Here is a 25,640-nt window from a genome sequence, read left to right as displayed (position 1 = left end):
AATGTTCTCAAATAGTAAATTTTTCGAATCAGACGAAAATGATCCAACTAGCCTATAAACCTGTCTATAAAAACGTTCCACGATAGAAAGTATTGGTGTAGTTTTGAGAACATTGGCTAGATTACTTCGAACGAACGTTCTATTGACGTTACTGCATTCATAACTTTTAAAGAACCTCGAACTTCAGCCAAAGTTTTGAAATAGTGTTGGGTTTGTGCCTCATCCTAATTTTGCAATTTAGCCTATGGTACATTTTTCACTGTCTGTGGTAAACGTTGTCATTGATCATGATTCATGACAGATATTCTCTTTGACAGTTCGTGTGTATTTGTTAAGTGCGCGTGAGCAGCTCTTCAGGTGAGGGAGGAGCTGGTTAAAGGTGAAATGAGGAAGACCTGCTTTATAAACGCACTTTACCACACACCGACGACTCGCTGACATTGTTGACAGTAGGGATAACTGGAATTTCGTATTTCTGCATTCAGGCACACACTCGCTTCCAAACACATTATAGATCGAGGAGGTTTTAAAGTCGCGCGCGATGAGCCGTTCCCCGAGGCAAGAGTTTTTGACGCAGTCCAGTATGTCAATTACAAAGAAACAGTCGAGCACAGACTCGTCCGACTCGAACCCCTGGGAGAGTTTGGGCAGCCCGACTTTTCTGTGGTCTCCCAGCTCCGGGATTCCTCTGCAGGACGGCCTGTACATGGACTCGAGGTTCCCGGTGCAGAACATGCCGATTCAGACCGATGTGGTTTGGAAACGACCAAAGGTGAGGCGAAGTTCCCGCACACACCTCCTCACTGTAAAGAGTGTTGACATATCATCGACATACTCCAAACATGCTTACCTGAACTCTTCTGCATGTCTGGGGGTTTTAGCAATGTATGGCTATAGTATTTGGACGCACTGCTTTGTTGTAAAGTTACAACACAATCTCACGACGAATTCGTACGAATTCGACGCATGATTAAAAAGTGGCTAATTCGTACGACCTCACTCACTCTCAGCAGAAAATGTTCTATATAGAACCTTAGAGGGTTCTGTCAGGTGTTTTATTTATAATATAACCTTTTAGAGATTCCTGTCATGACATTATGTTATGAATTTACTTTTAATTAAGGTTTTTTTTTTTTTAAATTAGGCAGCTAAACATACTTTACTCTCAGAAAAAAGCTGTCTCTGGGGCAGTGCATTTTTTTTTAAAGAGATACACTTTTGTTCATACCAATATGTCCCTTTAGGCAAAAAAGTGTATTTTTTGAAATGGTTTCGCCACCGTGACAGCTTTTGTACCTTTTTTTCTGAGTGTACCACAAGAAAAGATTTAAATAACCTGTTAAACATGGTGCAATAATTTAAGATATTTCTCCTTATAAAGAACCTTTTTGGCATAAATTGGGATCTACAGTATATAGACACACATTGAAACTTTTTTTCAGTGTGCACGAAATACAAAAAAAGGAGTTGGTCACTTAAGTCACACTTATTATGTCTGAATGGGATTGCATTAAAAATACAAAGCAAGTGCCATTTTTTTAAAGACAGCCGACATTCAGACATTATTTGAGTCTGTGTCTATTATTCAGCCTATTTCTCAGATCGTGCATAACTTTATGCAACATTATTCCGATGCAGAAACATCTAATGGCATTTAGCATTTGTTTTGTTGGGTCTCTCTTATTGCTGTAAGGTTTGTATAGATGCTGAAAGGCCTCAAGTAAAATGAAAATTGGGGTTTGATCAGGGTTTGAGCCAAAGATGGATTTGGGGAACCCTGTTTTAAAGTAAAATAAATTAGTAATTTAGCAGACACTTTAAAATCAGTCCCTCTGGAGCTAACTCTCCTAATCTCAAAAATGTTTTTACGCCAAACTGCTGCATATAAAAGCAAGATGTGTGAAACTAAGGGGGTGTTTCATTGAAATGTCATGGACTCGAGTATGTTTGAGTGAAGATCTGTCCAGGCTTGTGTCTGGCGAGCAGCTGCCCCCCCTTCTTCAAGGAAGAAAATGTTTAAAAATTGCATGTTTGAAATGATATTCCTCAACTGTAATATTTCTATTGCTGCTCTTCAGTTTACCTTGGTTCACCAAATAACTTTCTTCTCATAAAGATCCTTTGTAGGTTCTTCAGATTAGTGGCTTCTGGCTTCCTTTACACTTCACAAGTCCCATATATTAACATTAAGTTACAATGCGCAACACATTTGTTGAAGTTCGTTAATAAAAATACAGTTAGTTGTTAATGTTCGCTTTGGTTCGTTAAATAATAACAGATACAACTTTTGATTTTAATGATGTATATGATGAAATTAACTTAACATTGATAATAAATGATTTAGAAGTATTTTCATTGTTGGGTCATATTCACTAATGCAAACAGATGGAAACTTATTGTAAGTCTTATGTGTTACAAGAAATTCTAAAAATATTTAAAAATGACAAACTTGTAAAACTTGGAACTGTTTTTTTAAGTCATTCCAAACATCATCCATTTATGAAAGTACCCCCAACATACACACACACCACTGTCGCCAAGAGCACCATAAAATATCATAAAAGTAATCAGTTTGACTCATGCATTATATTCTAAGTGTTCTGAAGTATTATGATGCATAGCTTTATTTTATATTTACATTACAGAATCATTTTTAAGTTGATTTTAACTTTAGTACTCATTGGTTCTCATGTTTTGTAGTTGTTCACAGCTGCACAGTTTAACTATACATAAATATTGTTTGGAGTGACATGAGTAAAATTACATAATTCTGTCATTCCAAAACACATTTATAAACTCTGTGCAGTCATTCTTTTTCCTAAAAATCCTTTGATCCTAAAACGATCCTTTGTGTTTTGTCCTCTTTTTTCCAGGAGATCTGTCCGTTTCCCCAGTTTATTGTGGATGGAGCCACACGCATGGACGTCTGCCAGGGAGTTCTGAGTGAGATCTTAATCCTCAACCATTTAAACGATAAGAATTTGCATTAAGAAAACACTGGTGCTGCAGGTTTTTGCAGGTTCTCGTGTAAGCAACATGTTGTGGCACCAAAAAGCTTTAGTGTTTAGCAAATAGCTGTGATTTTGTCACCTGGTGGGTTGCAGATCTTTTCTGAGGATCACAGAAAGCTAAATAATACAGTGCAACACTTCCTATATCTTTTGTTGTTGAAGTCCCACTGTAGTGAATCATTTTATCCCTTAAAACCATAGACTGTAAAAAAAAATATGGACAAAGCGTCTGTGACGTCATCCATAGACTTTCTGAAGAACAGTTTTGTGGCCGTTTATGGGGGTATGGGCGGCACCATCTTTTGAAAATCTTGGGAAATCCTAACCCCGCCCACCTTCTGGCCAATCCATATATGGGTAAAAGGGCGGTGGACACGCCTCTTCAGCTATCTGTAACGCCACAAGATCGACTGGCAGACTAGGCTAGTTTTTACAGTCTATCACTGCTACGTTCACTGCAAAGCCTCTGAAGAACACCTTAACGTGGGACATATCAGTCTATTCTTATACATTTATTCATTTGGCAGACGCATTTACAGTGTCTCAAACGTAACCATAGGTAAAGTACCTCGGACGCTAACTTATCTGATGCGATTTAAAGCTAACTGTTGTAGTGCCACTCCCCACAAACATTGATGCTAACTACGTGAAATAGTAGTGGAATGCCACTTACCGGAAAAAAAATGTAGCGAAGTCCTCCTACAGTGTCGGTTAGTGCAGTTTATAGCAGAGCAATGTACGATATTTCAATACAAATGATCAGAAAGGATAGAGGTGGTATGATGCAATGTGTCAGATCATGGCCGAGACGTCAAATTTCAGGAATTCCACTCGATACAGTCAACCACCATGCCCTTATTTGTCATACATTTTATATCTAAATACGATCTAAACTAACGAGTTAGAAAAAAATCGCCCCCCTCACAGTTGTCAGGCACTCGGAACCTATCGAAAAATACAATAAAAGTCCATGGGACCAAACTGTAAACATATGAATTTATGCTGTGAAAACGGACATTTTAACATGGGTGTCTATTGACGTTTGCTCCCTTTTGGGACCGGCCCCTACTGGATTTTCAATGTATTGCAGTTTTTCGCACTTCCGGGAAGGCTGTTTTTTCCTTGGAAAAAATTACTTTATGCCTTAAAATAGATCGAATGTAACAATACACCCTTGCCTCATTTAGTATACGCGGTTCTATGAATATGCAAATGAGCCCCGCCTCCACTCACTCACTCAGCTCAGAGGTCCACTCGCTGTCGATCACACGTTGACCTGATTGGTTACAAGCTAGTTTGGGTTGTCAGAAACACCAGCGATTTAAAACAGTGTTTTTGGGACGTGTCATTCTACAAGTTTCTTTGTTTTGTTAAACAAAAAATAAGATATTTTAAAGAATGTTGGTAACACGGTTGACGGAAGTCATACTATGGAAGTCAATGGGGTCCGTTTAACTCAACTGTCTGGTTCTTTCAGATACATTGTTTAAAATTTCATCTTTTGTGTTCAACAGAACAAAGAAATTTGTTCAGGTTAGGAACAACTTGAGGGTGAGGAAATGATTGACAACATTTCCTTTTTGGGTGAAATATCCCTTTAAGGTCAAAAGTCATGCATCAAATCAAACTCTTCATTCTGTCACTTGGTAGAAGCTCGTCAAATTAGACAAATCCCAACGTGGGCATGTTGCATGACACCCCCATCCTCAAAATCATGAATAAAATAACACAAGATAAAAGAAAATACCACTCTAATGTCGGACATATGAAATAAGCGAGAAAAAAAGAAAAAAGTTTGAAATGAAACAGTTTATTGAAATAAAATATATATAAAAAGTGCATGTGTTTTTGGTGAGTGTCTCATATTTTATCCATCAGGCTTTTATAGCACATATGATATAGTGAGAATATGGAGATCAAATCGAGGGAGGAAAAAACAGCTCAGTTTTATTCAGAGGCCCAAACTGAGCAAAATATGCATTTTTAGCTGATATTTATATGGACAGAAAGTAAGATGAAATTATGATGTTTGTGAATCAATCAGATCTTCATAACAGTATTAACTACTACTGACATAAAATACATATTTCAGTCGTCATATCTCTGCCAACAATATGTCTTAGTAAGATTATATTTAAATGCTTATAGTTTTCAAAAGTTGCTTCAGTCCAGTTAGTGTCTATCTTGAAATATTACTAACAACAAAAAAGTTGATTTACTTTATAAAATCAGTAAAGTGACCAAAAACAACCTGAACCACCACACTGTAAAAAAAAAAAGTATTTTCAAGATTTGTTATCACAACATTTTTTCTTTTGTCAAATCAACTTAAATAATTTATTTAGTTCAGATAACTTATTATTTTGAGTTTCTGATGGTTAAATCAATCTCCTTCATTGTATTAACTCACTTTTTCCAGTTCAATCAACTTCAGGTAACTTACTTTTTTAAGTTAAACCAACACTTTTTTTTTTACAGTGCATCATTAGCTGAAGGTGGACATTTTTACAATGATACTAAATGGGCTTTTACTTCTAAAAATCAGATTGTGTGCAAATTTTGATCTAAATTTGGGTCTCAAATACATCAGTTGAGAGTGTTATTGTAGTATAGTTATTCTTTTTTCTTAATAATCAATTTAAATGTTTGATTTTTATGATTATTTCTGTTTACTTTAGCATGATTAACAATTTCGGTCCTGTGCTGTCACCGAACGTCCATGTCCTGAAGCTTTTTTACCACATAGATACTATTCAAATGATCATTTATAAGCAAATTAGAGCTAAAACTTGTTTTAACATGGTTTAAGATGCTTTAACTCTCTCTCTCTCTCAGGTGATTGTTGGTTCTTGTCTGCCGTGGCGTCTCTCTCTCTCTACCCTTCCCTTATGGATCGTGTCGTTCCCTCAGGCCAGGGTTTTCAGAAGGGCTACAACGGCTGCTTCTATTTTCAGGTGAGTGGTGTGTGTTACTGCGCTCAATAAAGCGGCTATGATGGCTCTAATGGCGTCTCTCTGTTTGTCTAGTTTTGGCAGTATGGTGAGTGGAATCGGGTGCGAGTCGACGACCGCTTGCCCACACGCAACGGTCAGCTGATCTATCTACATTCATCAAACAGAGAGGAATTCTGGAGCGCTTTGCTGGAGAAGGCTTATGCCAAGTCAGTAACACATAAAAGTGCCTTAAAGTCCCTCTGTAGACAATCATTTTAACCCCGAACTAATCTTTGATCACCAAAATTACACATTTAAACTTTTTTCCATAAAAAAACAATTTCTTCATGCCTTAAAATAGCTTGAATGTAACTCTTCGTTTAGTATACGAGTTGAGTTTGACTTTATAAAATATCTTCTTCTTAAATGGTCTGTACACTTACACAGTTCTCAATGCTTCGTTTTGCATGTACGGACCCTCATTATGTTACTGTGTTAGTGTGGGGCTATTTTGAGCCTTGTTAGTGGTATAAACTAGCGTTTCTTTTTAGTTATTATATGCTCCCATATACTAGCGTCTTCGCTAAACAGTTTTTAGAGATAAAACTCTTTACATTCAGTTATCATGAAAACAATTCCGAGAGAACGGTTAACTAGGTACCAATGTGTAATTAGACCAAAGGTTCATTTTGCGCCGGAGTTCTCCTTTAAATTTCCATCAATGGCGGGGAAAGAGTTAATAGTTTCACAAAAGTCTTAAATTTCCATCAATGGTGGGGAAATAGTAATTGTAGTTAATTGTAAATGTAAATAAAATTCACGCATCCCGAAATATTCAGCAGAAACAGAAAAAAAAATAGATCAAATAAAATAATTATTTTGGCTGAAATATTAAATCGCAAGATCAATCTTTTAGTCGATGCTGTTTTCAGTTGATGCACACTTTTTTTGTAGCGCGCCTCCCATCTAATTTTTCTCTCTTTTTTTTGCCTCCCATCTAATTTTTCTCTCTTTTTTTTGCCTCCCATCTAATTTTTCTCTCTTTTTTTTGCCTCCCATCTAATTTTTGCAATAAGCTTTCTTCTTTGTTACTTTTCATATGAAACAAATACTCAGCTGTCAAATTATGTCAATTTTGCCCAAAAAAATCAAACAATAAATACAGTTTTGTCTCTTTTTAATGTGTCGTGACAGATCGCCGTTCAGTTCCAGCGGCATGTAAACGATCTTCTCTTCTTCTTTCCTAATTATAGCACCAAATAAACATCAGACACTGTGTTGAAAGATACAGTACAACTAAATGTATCTATCCCTCACAGCCTCGCTTTCATTCGTCAAAAATTAAATATGGGACTACTCTGACTAAGATCTATTACGTCAGTCTTCGGTGTCACGTGATCCTTCAGAAAACATTAGATTTGCTGCTCAAGAAACATTTCTTATTATAGCCAATGTTTAAAACAGTCGTGGTGCTTCATATTTTTTGTAGAAACCATGATACATGATTTTCAACTTTTATTTGAAACAGAAATTTTGTAACATTATAAATATCCAAACTTTTGAACAGTATTGTTAGTGTCCAAAGTACTTTGCACATTCTGCATGTACATAAACTGCTTTTGTCTGATGCTCACAACGTCTTTTCACCTGTTTGTGAGGATGAAGGGTGGCTATAACGCTCTGAACATGGGTTTCCCTCACGAGGCGATGGTGGACATGACAGGAGGGATCACGGAGGTCTTCATGTGTGCGTCTCTCCCTCGGGCGCTGGGCACGTTCCTGCGTTCCCTGCTGGAGAAAGGAGCTCTGATCAACTGTGCTAACTCACAGGTTTACACTCTTCACATGTCTTATTTAAAGAGATATTTCATAAGAACCGCATTTATTTTGGAATAGAAATCTTGTCCCTTGTCAATGTCACTTGTACGGAGGCGTATTGCATTCACTTGAAGAAAAAAAATCTACTCTGTTTTTCTGAATTAACGAGTTAATTTTTCATGAGAAAAAAAAATTGCTCTGTTTTTCTGAATTAATGAGTTCATTTTTCATGAGAATTTTTTTTGCTCTGTTTTTCTGAATTAATGAGTTAATTTTTCATGAGAAAATGTATTTTTGCTGTTTTTCTGAATTAACTCATTAATTCAGAAAAACAGAGCAAAAAAAAAATTCCATTAAAAATTAACTCATTAATTCAGAAAAACAGAGCAAAACATTTTTTCTCATGAAAAATTAACTCGTTAATTCAGAAAAACAGAGCAAAATTTTTTTTTCTCATGAAAAATTAACTCATTAATTCAGAAAAACAGAGCAAAAAAAAATTCCATTAAAAATTAACTCGTTAATTCAGAAAAACAGGGCAAAAAAATTTTTTCTCATGAAAAATTAACTCATTAATTCAGAAAAACAGGGCAAAAAAAATTTCTCATGAAAAATTAACTCGTTAATTCAGAAAAACAGAGCAAAATTTTTTTTTCTCATGAAAAATTAACTCATTAATTCAGAAAAACAGAGCAAAAAATTTTTTCTCATGAAAAATTAACTCATTAATTCAGAAAAACAGAGCAAAAAAAAAATTCCATTAAAAATTAACTCGTTAATTCAGAAAAACAGAGCAAAATTTTTTTTTTCTTATGAAAAATTAACCCATTAATTCAGAAAAACAGGGCAAAAAAAATTCTCATGAAAAATTAACTTGCTAATTCAGAAAAACAGAGCAACAACTTTTTCTCATGAAAAATTAACTCATTAATTCAGAAAAACAGAACAAAAAAAATTCCATTAAAAATTAACTCATTAATTCAGAAAAACAGAGCAACAACTTTTTCTCATGAAAAATTAACTCATTAATTCAGAAAAACAGAACAAAAAAAATTCCATTAAAAATTAACTCATTAATTCAGAAAAACAGAGCAAAAAAAATTTTTTCTCATGAAAAATTAACTCATTAATTCAGAAAAACAGGGCAAAAAAAATTTCTCATGAAAAATTAACTCGTTAATTCAGAAAAACAGAGCAAAATTTTTTTTTCTCATGAAAAATTAACTCATTAATTCAGAAAAACAGAGCAAAAATTTTTTTCTCATGAAAAATTAACTCATTAATTCAGAAAAACAGAGCAAAAAAAAATTCCATTAAAAATTAACTCGTTAATTCAGAAAAACAGAGCAAAATTTTTTTTTTCTTATGAAAAATTAACCCATTAATTCAGAAAAACAGGGCAAAAAAAATTCTCATGAAAAATTAACTTGTTAATTCAGAAAAACAGAGCAAAAAAAATTCCATTAAAAATTTACTCATTAATTCAGAAAAACAGAGCAAAAAAAATTTTTTCTCATGAAAAATTAACTCATTAATTCAGAAAAACAGAACAAAAAAATTCCATTAAAAATTAACTCATTAATTCAGAAAAACAGAGCAAAAAAAAATTTTTCTCATGAAAAATTAACTCATTAATTCAGAAAAACAGGGCAAAAAAAATTTCTCATGAAAAATTAACTCGTTAATTCAGAAAAACAGAGCAAAATTTTTTTTTCTCATGAAAAATTAACTCATTAATTCAGAAAAACAGAGCAAAAATTTTTTTCTCATGAAAAATTAACTCATTAATTCAGAAAAACAGAGCAAAAAAAAAATTCCATTAAAAATTAACTCGTTAATTCAGAAAAACAGAGCAAATTTTTTTTTTCTTATGAAAAATTAACCCATTAATTCAGAAAAACAGGGCAAAAAAAATTTCTCATGAAAAATTAACTCGTTAATTCAGAAAAACAGAGCAACAACTTTTTCTCATGAAAAATTAACTCATTAATTCAGAAAAACAGAGCAAAAAAAAATTCCATTAAAAATTAACTCATTAATTCAGAAAAACAGAGCAAAATTTTTTTTTTCTCATGAAAAATTAACTCATTAATTCAGAAAAACAGGGCAAAAAAAAATTCCATTAAAAATTAACTCGTTAATTCAGAAAAACAGGGCAAAAAAAAATTCTCATGAAAAATTAACTCGTTAATTCAGAAAAACAGAGCAATTTTTTTTCTCATGAAAAATTAACTCGTTAATTCAGAAAAACAGAGCAACAACTTTTTCTCATGAAAAATTAACTCATTAATTCAGAAAAACAGAGCAAAAAATTTTGAATGCAATACGCCTCCGTACACTTTTGATAATGCATGCTTGCTAAAACATTTTACAAAAATCATTTGAATGGTTATGTACAAGAAATAATGAAAGAACAGAACAGATCATTTATTTATCATCTCTGCTGGAATTTATGTAAGTGCCGTTGCCATATTAAATTACTTTTTTTAATTCGTTTCATACGCCTCAAGTTACCTGTGGTTTCCAGCTTAAGGGCTTGTTACTTACAGCTCACTAATCAAAACTTGCATGTTCGAACCTGCAACCTCTCAAACAGCAGCCCACATTTTTAACATTGCATAAAGTTATAAAATCATAACAACAATGCTCACAGGAGACAGTAGAGCGAGCAAGTGTCACTTTGCCGTGTGTGCGTGTCGTCTTCTTTCTTTGTTGTGTTCTGGGTAAAAGGATCTTTCTTGAGTTCCAGGAAGGTGTTTTTTCTCTGACAGCTGTTGTTTTGTGAAGGTAATCTATTGTCGTGTCTCTTTGTCTTTGTGCAGGGTCCCCTTGAGAAGAGCAATGAGTTTGGGATTTTGTTCAGACATGCCTATTCTGTGACAGGCCTGGAGACGGTGAGGGGGAAATGCTTACCTTGATTCTCTCTCTCTTTGTCAAACCTGCTCTTGTATGTTTCATCAGTGTTTTTTAACTCTCAGAGTTCCCCCAGAGGGCGCCATCAGCTTAAAGATCTAGAATATCTCTGGAATTGCACATACTAGGGGAATACCTCAAAAAATTCTGCGATTATCCGATTCGATTCAAGGCTATATCGAGTGATTTATCGATATTTCGAAAATTTGTGCCAAGTTTACACAACCAGTTACATTTTTATCAACTCACAAATGCAACCAAAATGCATTTTTATTATTGCACACCCTCTCCCAATTAGGACATTTACAACAGAAGAGTCCATTTGCAAAAACAGAAAACTGTTCTAGTTCATTTTCATACATTTTTTAGGGCTGTCAAACGATTAATCGTGATTAATCGCATCCAAAATAAAAGTTTGTGTTTACATAATATATGTGGGTGCACTGTGTATAATTATTTTTTATATATAAATACACACACATGCTTTTATATATTTAAGAAATATTTTCATGCATATACTTTGTATAGAATTATATAAAATTTATAGTATGTATAAATATTTTATATATTAATATTTTTTTCTTAAATATACATGCATGTGTATTTGTATTTATATATATATATATATATATATATATACAAAATAATTATACACAGTGCACCCACATATATTATTATGTAAACACAAACTTTTATTTTGGATATGATTAATCATTTGACAGCCCTAATTTTTTTTATTGTGCATTCTAATTAATATCAATCATGCTGCAAGTAATAAGTAATAATAGCTTTAAAAAAATACAGGTAACTTTATAGGGACGGCCCGCGTGATGTTATGTTACATGATGATAGTTATGATGATAGTTACAAGTATAAAAAAGTATATTTTTTCGTTTTTTTTTTTTTAACAAATTAATTTACATAATACTCAGAGTTCCACTAGAGGGCGCCATCATCTTAAAGAACAACAGAGCATGTCTGGAGTGCCGTTAGTATCCAGTATATACATGTTGTGTCCCAGTTCACATACTCTTATCAATCTGAAACATTTTCTAAAAACGTTTTGATAAAATTCAGTTATGAAAAAGGATGTTTGGATGTTTTTATGCCTTTAAAATGGCCAGTTTTAATGTGAAATGGCCAGAAAGAATGGTGATCTGAACATTAAAGTAACATTCCCATTCTTTAATATTGAAAACATTATGAGAATGTTCTATTTTTTGTAATAAGATTATAGACATTATCCTTCTAATGATTAAAGGACTTTCTGAGAATAATGATCAAAAATGTTTTCTCCCAAAAGGTTATGTGACATAATAACCCAACATAATATATTCCATGAACATTGTCTTAATGTTTCTGTTAACATTACAAAACCATGAAGCAAATATTTATTAAATCTAAGGACGTTCTGACGTTCTTGAGATCATTGGCTCAACATTAAGACTGTATGTCAAATATTAATAATGCATTGTTTCAAATCAGCTTCACAATAGTAAACATCCGTGTTCGTTTAGCAAAATTCATAATTTATGAAACCAATTCAATTTCAGTTGTAAAGCAGCTCTACAGAATAAGTGTTATTATTCTACTCAATTTAGTTCAATGTTGATTCAGTTCAGTTCAATAACAGTGTCGATGTTGCAAAGTTAGTGTCATCCTCCAGCTTTATACAGTTCAAAGTTTTCTTCTCATCCAATAGTGTTTCTGAATATGCAACGTATTTTAAACCCCGCAACATACTAGTGAATACATGTGCAGACTATTCACTCTTAGAAGAAAAGGTTCTATCAGCGCTACGTATTTGGAGCCCCTAAAAGTTTCTATACACTCTTAAAAAAATGGTTCCTCTGGGTTCTATATAGAACCCTGGGGTTCTGTACTTGGCCAATAGAACCTTTTAAAAAAAAAGGCTCTATATAGAACCCGTTTGGAGTTCCATATATGAAGCGGGGGATGGAACCATTTCTGGTTCTAAATAGAACCATTTCTTCTAAGAGTGTTGGATTTAAGGTAGGCCTATGTGCATAATATTAAACTGAAAATAGTCTGGATGTAAGTGTGCAAATATTTCTCTCATATAGTGTCTAAATAATTGAAATGGTGTGTGTGTGTCTGTGTGTGTACCATAGCGCCCTCTAATGGCCATGAGGTCAGAATACACCTCAAAAAGCTGGAAGGGAACCCCAAGAACATCACAGCTGAGTTTGGTTTGTGTGTTTCAGATCAAGAGTACAATCGGTCCAGTTGAGCTGGTGCGGATCAGGAACCCGTGGGGCAAAGCTGAGTGGGAGGGGGCCTGGAGTGACAAAAGAGGGTATGAAACACTGTGTTTGGATTTATCAGTGTGTGTGTGTGTGTGTGTGTGTATGTGTATATATATATATATACACACACTACCTTTCAGTAAGATTTTTTTAAAAGAAATTAACACTTTTATTCAGCAAGGATGCATTGAAATGATCATGAGTGAAGGCATTTTCATGTTACTACAACAATTCAATTTAAAATAAATGCTGTTCTTTATATTAATCGAATAATCCTAAAAATCAATTATTGTGGTTTCCACTATAATCTGAAGCAGCACAACTGTCTTCAACATTGATAATGATCAGAAATGTTTTTTGAGCATCAAATCATCATATTAGAGTGTTTTCTGAAGGATCATGTGACACTGAAGACTGGAGTAATGATGCTGGAAACACAGCTTTGATCACTGGAATAAATTACACTTATCGAAATAGAAAACATTTATCTTAAATTGCAATAATATTTCATAATAGTACTGATTTTACAGTGTTTTGGTCAAATAAATGCAGTCATGGTGAGAATAAGAGACTCTGCGTTTAATGTAGATTTTATGTAATTGTTTAATTTTCTATAGTTTGGGTACAAAACAAGAAAAGGTTAGTCTGTAGTTATTCTAATTTCCTTTATCTAAACCAATAGAAGTCTATGATTTTTCTAGGCAAGTGTGTGTATCTGTTTATTGATGTGTGTGCACATATCAGTGTGTCTGTTTGATGTGTGTGTCCTGTGTTCAGCATAGAGTGGAATATGGTGAGCGCTGAAGAGCAGAAGCGTGTGCAGAGGATCCAGAAGGAGGATGGGGAGTTCTGGTGAGACCGTTTCTTTCTTTGCTGATTGGTCGATTCATATTCAGGCTCTTCTCCGTGTTTTCTCATCATCATCGTCGTCTTCTGTTCCCATTAGGATGTCTCTGGCTGACTTCCGGCAGAACTTTGAGATAATGGAGGTTTGTCACCTGAGCGAAGAGACACTGAGTGAAGGTGGAGTCAAAAAGCCCTGGAAATGCACACCACATCATGGACAGTGGACGCCTCGGCAAGGTGCATGAGCATCCATAAGCACACACACACACACACTCACACACTCACACACTCACTCAGTCACTCACTCGCTGACACACTCACTCACTCACTGACTCACACACTCCCTCACTCACTCACACACTCACACAGTCACTCACTCATTCACTCTCATTCACTCACTCACTGACTCAATCGCTGACACATTCACTCACTCACTCACTCACTCACTCAGTCGATGACTCACTCGCTCGCTGACTCACTCACACACACACTCACTCACTCACTCACACACACATTTACTCACTCACTCACTCGATGACTCACTCGCTCGCTGACTAACTCACACACACACTCACTCACACACACATTCACTCACTCACTCACTCACTCGATGACTCACTCACTCGCTCGCTGACTCACTCGCTGACTCACTCACTCGCTCGCTGACTCACTCGCTGACTCACTCACTCATACACACATTCACTCACTCACTCGATGACTCACTCACTCGCTCGCTGACTCACACACTCACTCACTCACTCGATGACTCACTCGCTCGCTGACTCACTCGCTGACTCACTCACTCATACACACATTCACTCACTCACTCGATGACTCACTCACTCACTCGCTCGCTCGCTGACTCACACACTCACTCACTCACTCGATGACTCACTCACTCACTCGCTCGCTGACTCACTCACACACACATTCACTCACTCACTCGATGACTCGCTCGCTGACTCACTCGCTGACTCACTCACACACACACTCACTCACTCACACACACATTCACTCACTCACTCACTCACTCGCTCGCTGACTCACTCGCTGACTCACTCACACACACATTCACTCACTCCCTCGCTGACTTACTCACTGACTCACACACTCACTCATACACACACTCACTCACTCACTCACACACACACACACACACACACACACACACACACACACACACTCACTCACTCACTCACACACACACACACACACACTCACTCACTCACTCACTCACTCACTCACTCACTCACTCACTCACTCTCTCACTCACTCACTCACTCACACACACATTCACTCACTCACTCACTTACTCGCTGACACACTCACACACTCACTCATTCAATCACTCACTCACACACACACACACACACACACACACACACACACACAACACACTCACACAAACATTGAGTGAGTGTGTGTGTGTGTGTGTGTGTGTGTGTGCACAGGTTTGGCTATACTGGTGAGGGCCACTAATAATATTATGACATCCAACCAGGAAATATTATGAAATATAATGACATGACATATTACAGTAAGAACAATCCAAACTTTGATTTATAATGTTTCTGTTTAAATGTTTACAGTAAACATGTTTCTGTGATGGGAGGGCTTGGGTTAGGCCTTGGAAAATATGATGAACCTGATATAAAACCAATGGAAGTCTATGCAATGTTCTCACTAATAAAGTGAAATCATGTGTGTGTGTGTGTGTGTAGAGCCACCTCAGTTTAACCTGACCCTGTTGGAGGAGGACGACGACCCCAGTGACCCTGAACTAACGTGCTCATTCCTGTTGGCACTCATGCAGAAACACACTCGTCAGAGAGGAACGCTGTTCCCCGTCGGCCTGCACATATACAAGGTAACCCGTGAAGTTTACACTGACCCACAAGCAAGCTGCAATCCCATTGGTCGGCTCAAAGCAATTCCCACACGGCTCTATCAATCCACCGGGAAACTTGATGTTTACTGGTTCCCAGACTGCAATAAACATTTTAGAGAAAGAACTATTCACTTTATTATATGATATTGGATATAACATATTACACCACCAATCAAGACTGCATTTATTTGATCAAAAATGCAGTAAAACAGTGAAATATTATTCCTATTTAAAATAAATGTTTTCTAATTGAATATATGTTCAAGTGTAATTGAAGAGTTCAGATGCAAAAGCCTCTAAATGCCATTTGAAATTTTCTTCTTTAATAATGATTTTTATCAAACTTGTATATTTAAGTTCAGTAATTTCACTTAAATGGCAATGATAATTACCTATTAATTGTTATTTAAGTGAAATTACTGAACTTAAATATACAAATTTGATAAAAATCATCATTAAAGAAGAAAATTTCAAATGGCATTTAGAGGCTTTTGCATCTGAACTCTTCAATTTATTCCTGTGATCAAAGCTGTATTTTCAGCATCATTACTTCATGAAGATCCTTCAGAAATCACTCTAATATGATGATTTGATGCTCAAGAAACATTTCTGATTATTATCAATGTTGAAAACCGATTTTTGTGGAAATCCTTCAAATGTCAGTAAGATAAAGTGACAGTGAAAGTAATGTATAATGTTATGATTATATTTGCAGTATAAATGTGGTATTCATCAAAGATCATAATGTATCATTTATTTCCATGATTTCCCCCAAAATATAAGCAAATAATTAATTAATTTGAAATTAATTAAAGTATTAATAATTGAGCATCAAATCATCATATTAGAGTGATTTCTGATGCTGGAAATACAGCTTTGATCACAGGAATAAATTACATTTGAACATATATTACAATAAAAAAAAATTAAAATGATAAAAATATTTAACAATATTGATCAGAGAAATTAAGCTGTGGTGTGAAAAAAAGACACCAAAAAAATAATAATCATAGTTATTCCAAACTTTGTATTATTAATATTATATAAAAAGCTCACTCTAACCTGAGTGTATTAGCATCTCTCTGAACGTGTGTGTGTGTGTGTGTGTGTGTGTGATCAGGCCCGATCCGAGCGTGATTTCCTCTCCTCCCGGGACGTGTCTCAGCTCAGTCCGGTCCTCAGCACCGTTAGAGATCATGGTTACGTCCCGCGGCGGGAGCTTGTGGTGCGCGGTCGCCTGGCACCCGGTCATTACATCATCATTCCCTGCGCTGAAGAGACCAATCAGGCGGGAGAGTTCCTCCTGAGGGTCCTGACCGAGAAGGGGAACGCCATCAAGTGAGTGTGTGAGAAAATCACATACCTGATCTCTTAAAAATCTGAGTTCACAGCAGTGGGGTTTAGAGTCTTTGGGTGTTTATACTGAGACACACATTTAACTGATGACACACAACAAATACTGCCTTAGATTTGCTGCAATTAAAATCTCAATATGAAGTAAAATATTTGCAAGAGCAAATGTTGCCGCAGTGTATTTTAGTAATATTAATACTCTCTCTCTCTCTCTCTCTCTCTCTCTCTCTATATATATATATATATATATATATATATATATGAATATATTTTTTGTTATTTTATATAATATATATATTTGTTATTTATATTCGCTATATATATATATATTTGTTATTTTAAAGTAGCTTTTATTTAATATTTGTCACTTTATTTTAATTTTAGTTTAAGTTTTAATCAATTTGCAATGTGCTTTTTACTGTTTTTAATCTCTAAAATGTCTTTAGTACTTCCACTTATTGTACTTTAGTTATTTGCCAAGGCAACATTTTAATTTTTGTTTGAGTTAAGTGTAAGTTTTTTTGTCTAATATTTAATGGTATTATTTCAGCCTTATTTCCATTAACACATTTTTTTTTAATAGCTTAAAGGTTTTAGTTATCCTTACATAAAAGAAGTTTATTCAAGTCTGCTATACTTCTTTTAAACTACTTTCAGTCTATGCACTTCTCAGAAATATACTTAACATTGGACTGAAGTAGAAACTTTCAAGTGTTGATATGAAGCTAAATAAAATGTTTTTAAAACAATAAAAAGTTAAAGTATAATTAAAGGTATATTTCCAGTATAAAAAATGAATACCTAAATAGGAACGTAGTGGTATACTTAAAGTGCATAAATAATATATAAATAGTAAACTACAAGTATGATGTTGTTCACCTAAATAAAACTTACAAGTATACTTGCAGTATAAAACAACTATGACTAGTAAACTATCCATATACGTATAATTTTACTAAAAAACTTTTAAAGCTCAAAGATTACTACTGTTATTCTTATAGTACACTTACTAGTATACTTTTATACTTTGAAAAGTGGGCCGATTTAGTCCAATCGGAGTATTCAATCGGTATCCACAAGTTTTTTTTTTAATTTATTTTTTTTTTATTATGCTTAGGAACAAACAAAGATGACAATCATATCACATAGTATACAAGTCTGTTACAAAATAGCATACAAATCTGTTACAAAATTGCATAGAAATCTGTTACAAAATTGCAAACATATCTGTACAAAATATGACAACAATATGTACAATCATCTTAACACAAGTGTATGACTATCTAAAACAAAAACAAAAAAAAGAGAGAAAGAAAAGGAAAATAAATAAATAAATGAGGGTCAAGAGGCCAAGAAATTCTATATAAAATTCAGAGTAGGTCTAACCAAATTAAAGTCATTACAAAATAAAAGTGTTTTTGTTGCTTTCTTATTTACTGAGGATGAGATGGTGTCAAGGTACATTTCAAACTCTTTCAAAAAAACTATAAAAATTGGTTTGTTGTTGGAAAATTTACAGTTATGGATATAGAATTTCCCAATAAAATAGATTAAATTGGTAACAAAGCAGGCTTTTTTTAATCCAGATCAGAGTCAAAGTATCCAAAAATTATATCTTTAAAGGTTACTGAAATATCTTGCTGGATATTATCTTTAATAAACTTGCCAATACTTTCCCATAGTTGTTTAGTATAAAAACAAGACCAAAATAAATGATAAATAGTTTCTGTGTGAACTTGGCAAAATCGGTATCCACAAGTTTCCGAGGGGCGCTCCTGTAAAAAATAAAGTGGGTGAAACTTCCGGTGAGGCGGCGGAAGTAGCATTCCAATGGTATTTTGTGTGTTGAGTTAGCGAAGAGGCTAGCTGTTTTTCGGAGAATTATTTTACTATTTAAAGACGCAAATCTTTATGAGAGATGTCGTTACGGAGCTCAGGGACAACATGTGCTGTTCGCGGTTGTATGTATAACCGGACTAAACTAATTCAGTGGCTTAAACGGGATTGTTTTGAACATAAGCTGAAAACCAAATCAGAGTGATCCTGCCAGAGCCCGTCTCTGATCCTGCCAACGACTGTAACGTTAGTTTCCATCACCTCCCAAAAGACGACGAATCTTTCTGTGTACATTTTTTTTTAATTCTTTATATTCTATAAATTCTATCAGCATGTGATCAGCTGTTCGCTATTGATGTTACAGCTAAACTCAGGATCAAAGCCTGTGTTGACAGAATACCAAATGTGCCAGTTAATGTATTCAAGTAGCACATTCATTTATAATTTTGAATAAACTCCAAAGCACAATGACTAAGTGTGTATTTTTATTTTATTTTAATTGTTTGTCAGCTCACACAACTGTCTGTCACCATGAGTATTGATTATTAATAATGTTATTATAATACTCCCAATCAACTACTGCGGAGGGTAAAGGTACTGTTATTTCACCCTTTTGAATTTCGTTGAGGTTGTGTTCCCACATCGTTAGCTAGTTTGGATCGCTATAACTTGAATGACTGTCAACTGTTGAATGAACGAGTGTCAAGCATGTCAAGTTGCGCTTTGTTTACTTCCAACCGGAAGTCGCGCCCACTTTTGACGCAAGGCCTCATGGGGCGTAGGAAACTTGTGGATAAGTATACTTACAAGTACATTGATATTAGTATACTTACTACATAAAGTACAACATACTTATAATCACTGTAAAAAATATTTTTTCTTTTTTTCTAAAAAAAATATTTTTCTAAAAAATATTTTTTCTTTTGTCAAATCAACTTTATAATAATTTATTTAGTTGAGATAACTTATTATTTTATAGTTTCAGATGATTAAATTAATATCCTTCTTTGTATTAACTCACTTTTTCCAGTTCAATCAACTTAAAATTTTAAGGCAACCAGGTTACTTACTTTTTTAAGTTAAACCATCAATATTTTTTTACAGTGACACACTTATGCACTTATAATATACTTAAACTCTTTACTTAAGTACACTTAATAAAATGAATTAGAAGTATATTTATTTTTTGTAAGAGTAAACAATGATCAATGCAATCGCATTTTTATGCCTATTTTTATGTTTTTTTTTTATGTAATATGAATAACTTACAAAAAAAAAGATTCTTGTTCAACATACTCCAATAATCTTGGTTTTATAATTTTTTTTTCTATACAGTGTATTAATTTACAGCATTGCCTAAATATGTGTGTGTTTGTGTGTTTGCAGAGCTGCTGTGAGACCTGGAATAGATAAAACCTCACCTACACCGGTATAACGGACACATTTACTGTGTCTAGTTTCACTGTTTTGATCATTTATGATCACTAGGTTCATTTGATTGCTCATTTTTAATTATTTACATCCGTGTCTGTGTGTGTGCAGCCGCTGTCTCCACGTCTCGCAGGTCTGCCATCTATAGACGAATCCAAAGTTCTCTTCGTGAAACACTGTGTCCAGGTAAACCTGTCGGTTTGAGCATGTATTGTCATCCGTACAGTATGTTGACGTGTGTGTTGTCTGTAGGGCTCGTTCTGTCGGCCGCTGGATCTGCATAACCTGTTGACTGAAGCCATTGCGAAGGGAGGTGAGAGATTGTTTATTCAAACGGTGCCCTTCATCCATTTACTTCTTTTTTTTCGACATTTGCATTTCAATGCAAAACACTCTTTGCAGGAGAAGTCATGTTTACTGTTCCTCCCCAGTGCCGTTATAATGCAGTTCCTTTCATTCGTTCTGTAAGCCGTACGGGAAGTGATGCGTTAACCAGTGAGGAAGTGAGTTTGTTGATGTTGTCTCTTGTTTTCTGTCCGGTCAGTTTTCGCAGGTAGTGAGAAGAAACTGAGTTTGGAGCAATGCAAGAGTTTCGTGGTGCTCATGGATGTATCCTGTATATCTAGTGCACTTGTTTTAATATTTTTAATGAACTTTTATTTTTTATAGTTATCATGATAATTTTTGTTTAATTTTAAATCATTTCATCCTTTAAAAAAAAAATCACAATTTCGGTTTAATTGTTCTTTTAATTTCAGTTTTAGTTATTTATTTCCCGTTAATAATTGAAGTGCTTTGACTTAAAGGGATAGTAATCCCCCCATGATTTACTCCCCCTCAAGCCATCCTAGGTGTAAACGACTTTTCTTCTTGCAGACGAACACAATCTGAGTTATATTAATAAATATCCTGGCTCTTGTAAGCTTTATAATGGGAGTGAATGGTAACTTGGATTTTGAAGCCCAAAAAAGTGCATCCATCCATCATAAAAGTTATCCATACGGCTCATAGAGGCCCTCTGAAGTGAAGCGATGCGTTTTTGTGAGAACATAACTTTGTAAACCACTGACGTTAATGTCTATCAGTCATATAATGGAGGTCTATGGTCACCACCTCAAAAAACATGCACAGAGAAGTCCAAATTAAACATGATTTAATGACTCGTAAATGTGAGTACACATTGAGGGCCTAAGACACGAAACGAGCGGTTTGTGTGAGAAAACGAACAGTATTTATATCGTTTTTACCTCTTGTAATGACAGCCACGTCTAAGTGACCTGAAGGCACGGGCGCTTTGTGGCTGTGGTTACAAGAGGTAAAACTATATAAATACTGTTCGTTTTCTCACACAAACCGCTCGTTTTGTGTCTTAGGCCATGAATGTGTACTTACATTTACGAGTCATTAAATCATGTTTAATTTGGACTTCTCTGTGCATGCTCTTTGAGGTGGTGACCATAGACCTCCATTATATGAATGACAGACAAGAACGGTTTGACCTAAAAATATCAAAATTGAAAATACTGCGGAAACAAAGACACCTGCATCTTGGATGCCCTGGCTTGAGGTAATACCAAAAATTAATTTCAAAGTGAACTATCCAGTTAACAGCCATATGCGAGTCTAGTTCCGGCTAAAGAGTAATATTCCACTGTTTTACTATATTTTGATCAAATAAATGTCTTTGTGAGCTGAATTATTCCAAACTTTTCACATTCTATTTCTAAGAATAGTATATATATATATATATATATATATATATATGCTAGTACATTCTCAGCATAGCCGGGTCTTATCTCAGTCGCCTCGGGCACATCTGGGTGTGTGAGGTATTTTATGGTGCAATTCAAAAGAATGCATAAGATTGGGTGGAGATCGGAATGTCACCTTAACTGGACCAATCAGAGCCAAGGAATGGGTCGACTCGATTTGGCAGAGTTCCAGGCATTGTGGGAAAAACTCCGGAAGTGGACGGTGAGGACTTTTACCTGCTTTAATGAATGTGTAGGGAGTGTTTGATTACGGTGAGGTGAAGGCAGTTTGTTTTCAAGTCACATGACAAATGACATCATCGTAATCATCATGTATTTCACCTAAAACGGACAATTCTTTTAGAATTTACCCTCATTTTGGATGAACGATAGAGTGTATTAGTTCCCGCTTACTTTTTAGTGCCGTTGGTTCCGGAATTAATAATTTTTCCCATAAGGATTTAAAAAAAAAATCTTAATTAAAGTGTATTAAGCCATGAACCAAGCCAATCACAACACTACAAACTTTGATTTGAAGCAAAAACGTATTTGAAAATCGGACTCAAGGTACAAAGAACATAAACTTCAGCTTTATACAACAGCTTTAAACTCCGATCACAAACATTGCAAATCGGATAATCAAATTAAAAGTAATATAAAAAATATAAAATCTTGGGTGGAGTGGGCGGAGCTAACGTTCGACTCTCTGATTGGTGGAATTGTCTGTACATCAACATTGGTAATTATTACGATTATTTTCAAACTTTTTAAAGCAAATACTATCAATAAACCTCATTGCTCACAGTAGGGCTCTCTTTAAAGCTTAATAAGTTATTCAAAATCAATTTCCTTGTGGTGAAGTTTTTACTTCTGGAGCCCGACTGTTGCGTTCAATTGTTTCATGGAGTTGATTAATATTCATTAGATGAAATAAAGACTGTATTACGAGATTATTCACCCCTCTGTGTGTGTCTTTGTAGGGTATTTTTATGACATTTGACAAAAACAAGAACCAATCGCTGGATTATCAAGAAATCTCCCCCGCTCTGTCAGCAGCAGGTGAAACCTATGACACACACTCTTACTCACACTCACACGCACGTAAATGCAAGTAGAAGCTTGCACACACACACACCTTTGACGCAACAGTTCGTTTAAAGAGAATGAACACACACACACACTTTCTGTTACTTTGACACTAGTGAAATGGTTTCCCACACATGTCAGGCTGTAACACACCCAGCTTTCAGGGGAGAAACCTGTTCATTCATCTGTGAGAGGAATGTTGGAGGAGGAGTGTGTGTGGGCTGATCATCCGGCTGATCTGTGCTCGTCTGCTCTGGTCTAGGCATACAGGTGGATGAGTTCATCCTGCAGCTCATCGGCCTGCGCTACACAGAGCCAGACATGACCGTCAGCTTCCCGGGATTCCTCTTCCTGCTCATGAAACTGGACTGCATGATGCGTAAGAACACACAAACCAAAGTCAGACTACTGGAACGGTGGTCCGAGTAGTGTTTGAACACACAAGAAACAACATCTAATCATTTATATCAATTAAAAATACACTCTTAGAAAAAAGGGTTCATTGGGGTTCTATATATGAAGCATACACTCTTAGAAGAAAAGGTTCCATCAACGCTACGTATTTGGAACTCCAAAATGGTTCTATATAGAACCATTTTTTTGGTAAAAGGTTCTATACACTCTTAAAAAAGGGTTCCTCTTGGGTCTATATAGAACCCTGGGGTTCCATTCTTGGCCAATAGAACCTTTTACCAAAAAAAAATGGTTGTTCCATTTTGGAGTTCCATATATGAAGCGGGGGATGGAACCATTTCTGGTTCTAAATAGAAACATTTCTTCTAAGAGTGTAGGGTTCTTTACTCAACTCCAAAGAACCTTTAATGCTAAAAAGGCTCTATAATGACAAGAAAGAACCCATTTGGCACAAAGGTTATTTATAGGCTATTATTAATTCATATATTACATTATTCTTCAACATTTTGTAGTTGTAATTAAATGAATGATTATTGCTAACTTAATATCACATTTTAATCATGCTATTTTTTGGAGGAGAAAAGCTGAAATGGCACTCTATATTGAACTACATAAAATTATAGAAATATAGACATTTTCTAACCACCATATCTTGAATTTTGTGATCGTTCACATGCATTCATAAATACATTTTAGGGTCTTGATGTTTGTCAATAATATGAAATAGTTAATATTGATAATGATAATGAATGAACCCAAAAGGTTCCATATAGAACCTGTTTCCTGGTTACAAAGAACCCTTATTATTGAACCCTTAAAAAGGGTTCTGTATAGAACCTTTTAGGGGTTCCAAATACGTAGCGCTGATTGAAACCTTTTAAGGTTCTACTGTATATAGAACCTGTTCTTCTAGTGTAGTATATTTTTCATGCATAACATTTCAGAATGCCATGGTTTTAATGGTAAAACTGTAAATTGACTGTTTTGAAGGCCCTGAAAAGTATTTGGACTTGACTTAAGTATTAAGCCACACATTTAAATGTGTCACTGTTGTTTATGTGTGTTTGTCTTTAGGCAAGTTTCAGTCGTTTGATATGACGGGAATGGGAATGATTTCAGTGAACTGCAGACAGGTAAAAACAGGAAACACATGAGAGCGTTGAGCATCTCTCTCTCACACACACACACATTCAATATTTCACCCTGTGAACCTCTTTGATCTGCGAGCTGTCAGATAAGCTTCCTAATTCTTCTTAACCGTCTTTCTGCAACATGATTGACAGTTACTGCGCAAGTCAGACGTGAATTTCTTATCTTGTGATTAATGTACTGTCTGTGCGCCAAATGAATATTTATTTTGCTCTTCCTCTTGATTTGTAGTTTCTGCACATGACCATGTACAACTGATTCCAGACCAGCTGCAGGAAAACAACTGTTCTTGATAAATGGATCATTTCAGGACTGGACACTACTGTATATACTGTATCACTGCACAGAACCTGTAGAGAGCACAGATTTCTTGGGCACAGATGCCACTTAATTAATTTGCTTAATAAAAAAATTTCTACAGAAATTGGCGTAATATTTTTTTTAGTAGTAATCGTGAATAATAAAAATATATGTATATTTTTAACGTTATTATTTTATTATTATGTGTTATTAATAATGTAGTATGATTTAATTTTATTACATTTAACAATAATAATAATTCAAAGTTTAATAATTAATGTTTGTTGTATTTTAATGATTTATTGTGTGAGTCAACACTATTCAATAATTTGGAATTGGAAAAATAATAAATTAAAAATTCTTAAATGTATAAATATGTTATAAAAAAATTATATAATATTGATAATGCTTTAAAGTCGGCATGAAACGGAAATTGCGATCGTTTTTTTCTTCTCTATAGTGACCTATATGCGAGTGATGCGGCTTCTCGAACAAGAACAAATGTAGGGCGGGGCTTGATTGGATGGTTGTGGTTTGCTATTGGTCGAGGTTGCCCCGCCCTCACGCCAATAAACACATCAGAGAAGAGATGTTGCTGTGAGAGGGAGGGGAAGATAGTATTCTGATAAATAATGCTATTCACA

General features: G+C 34.9%; 1 protein-coding gene across 3 annotated transcripts in view; it reads left to right on the top strand.

The window, feature by feature from the left end:
• Positions 1-25,120, top strand: part of LOC120470721 (calpain-9) — a 28,034-nt gene extending 2,914 nt beyond the window's left edge. For 2 of the 3 annotated variants that reach the window (XM_039660348.2, XM_089121535.1), the window contains exons 2-20: positions 2,874-2,943; positions 5,847-5,965; positions 6,038-6,171; positions 7,603-7,774; positions 10,585-10,656; positions 12,901-12,992; positions 13,720-13,794; positions 13,889-14,025; positions 15,510-15,655; positions 16,797-17,014; positions 20,252-20,294; positions 20,408-20,482; positions 20,549-20,609; positions 20,841-20,905; positions 22,202-22,270; positions 23,028-23,106; positions 23,396-23,512; positions 24,622-24,680; positions 24,928-25,120. In XM_039660348.2, the coding sequence (XP_039516282.2) occupies positions 2,919-2,943; positions 5,847-5,965; positions 6,038-6,171; positions 7,603-7,774; positions 10,585-10,656; positions 12,901-12,992; positions 13,720-13,794; positions 13,889-14,025; positions 15,510-15,655; positions 16,797-17,014; positions 20,252-20,294; positions 20,408-20,482; positions 20,549-20,609; positions 20,841-20,905; positions 22,202-22,270; positions 23,028-23,106; positions 23,396-23,512; positions 24,622-24,680; positions 24,928-24,954 (1,785 nt within the window). In that variant the 5' untranslated portion in view covers positions 2,874-2,918 and the 3' untranslated portion in view covers positions 24,955-25,120. Of the gene's footprint in view, positions 1-411; positions 773-2,873; positions 2,944-5,846; positions 5,966-6,037; positions 6,172-7,602; positions 7,775-10,584; positions 10,657-12,900; positions 12,993-13,719; positions 13,795-13,888; positions 14,026-15,509; positions 15,656-16,796; positions 17,015-20,251; positions 20,295-20,407; positions 20,483-20,548; positions 20,610-20,840; positions 20,906-22,201; positions 22,271-23,027; positions 23,107-23,395; positions 23,513-24,621; positions 24,681-24,927 lie in introns of those variants that run through there. The other variant, XM_039660345.2, reaches the window with a different exon arrangement.
• Positions 25,121-25,640: the final 520 nt, after the last annotated feature.

The sequence above is a fragment of the Pimephales promelas genome, chromosome 16 (genome assembly GCF_988280905.1).
Source record: "Pimephales promelas chromosome 16, fPimPro1.hap1.1, whole genome shotgun sequence".
Classification (NCBI taxonomy): Eukaryota; Metazoa; Chordata; class Actinopteri; order Cypriniformes; family Leuciscidae; genus Pimephales; species Pimephales promelas.
This window is presented reverse-complemented; position numbering and strand designations above follow the sequence as displayed.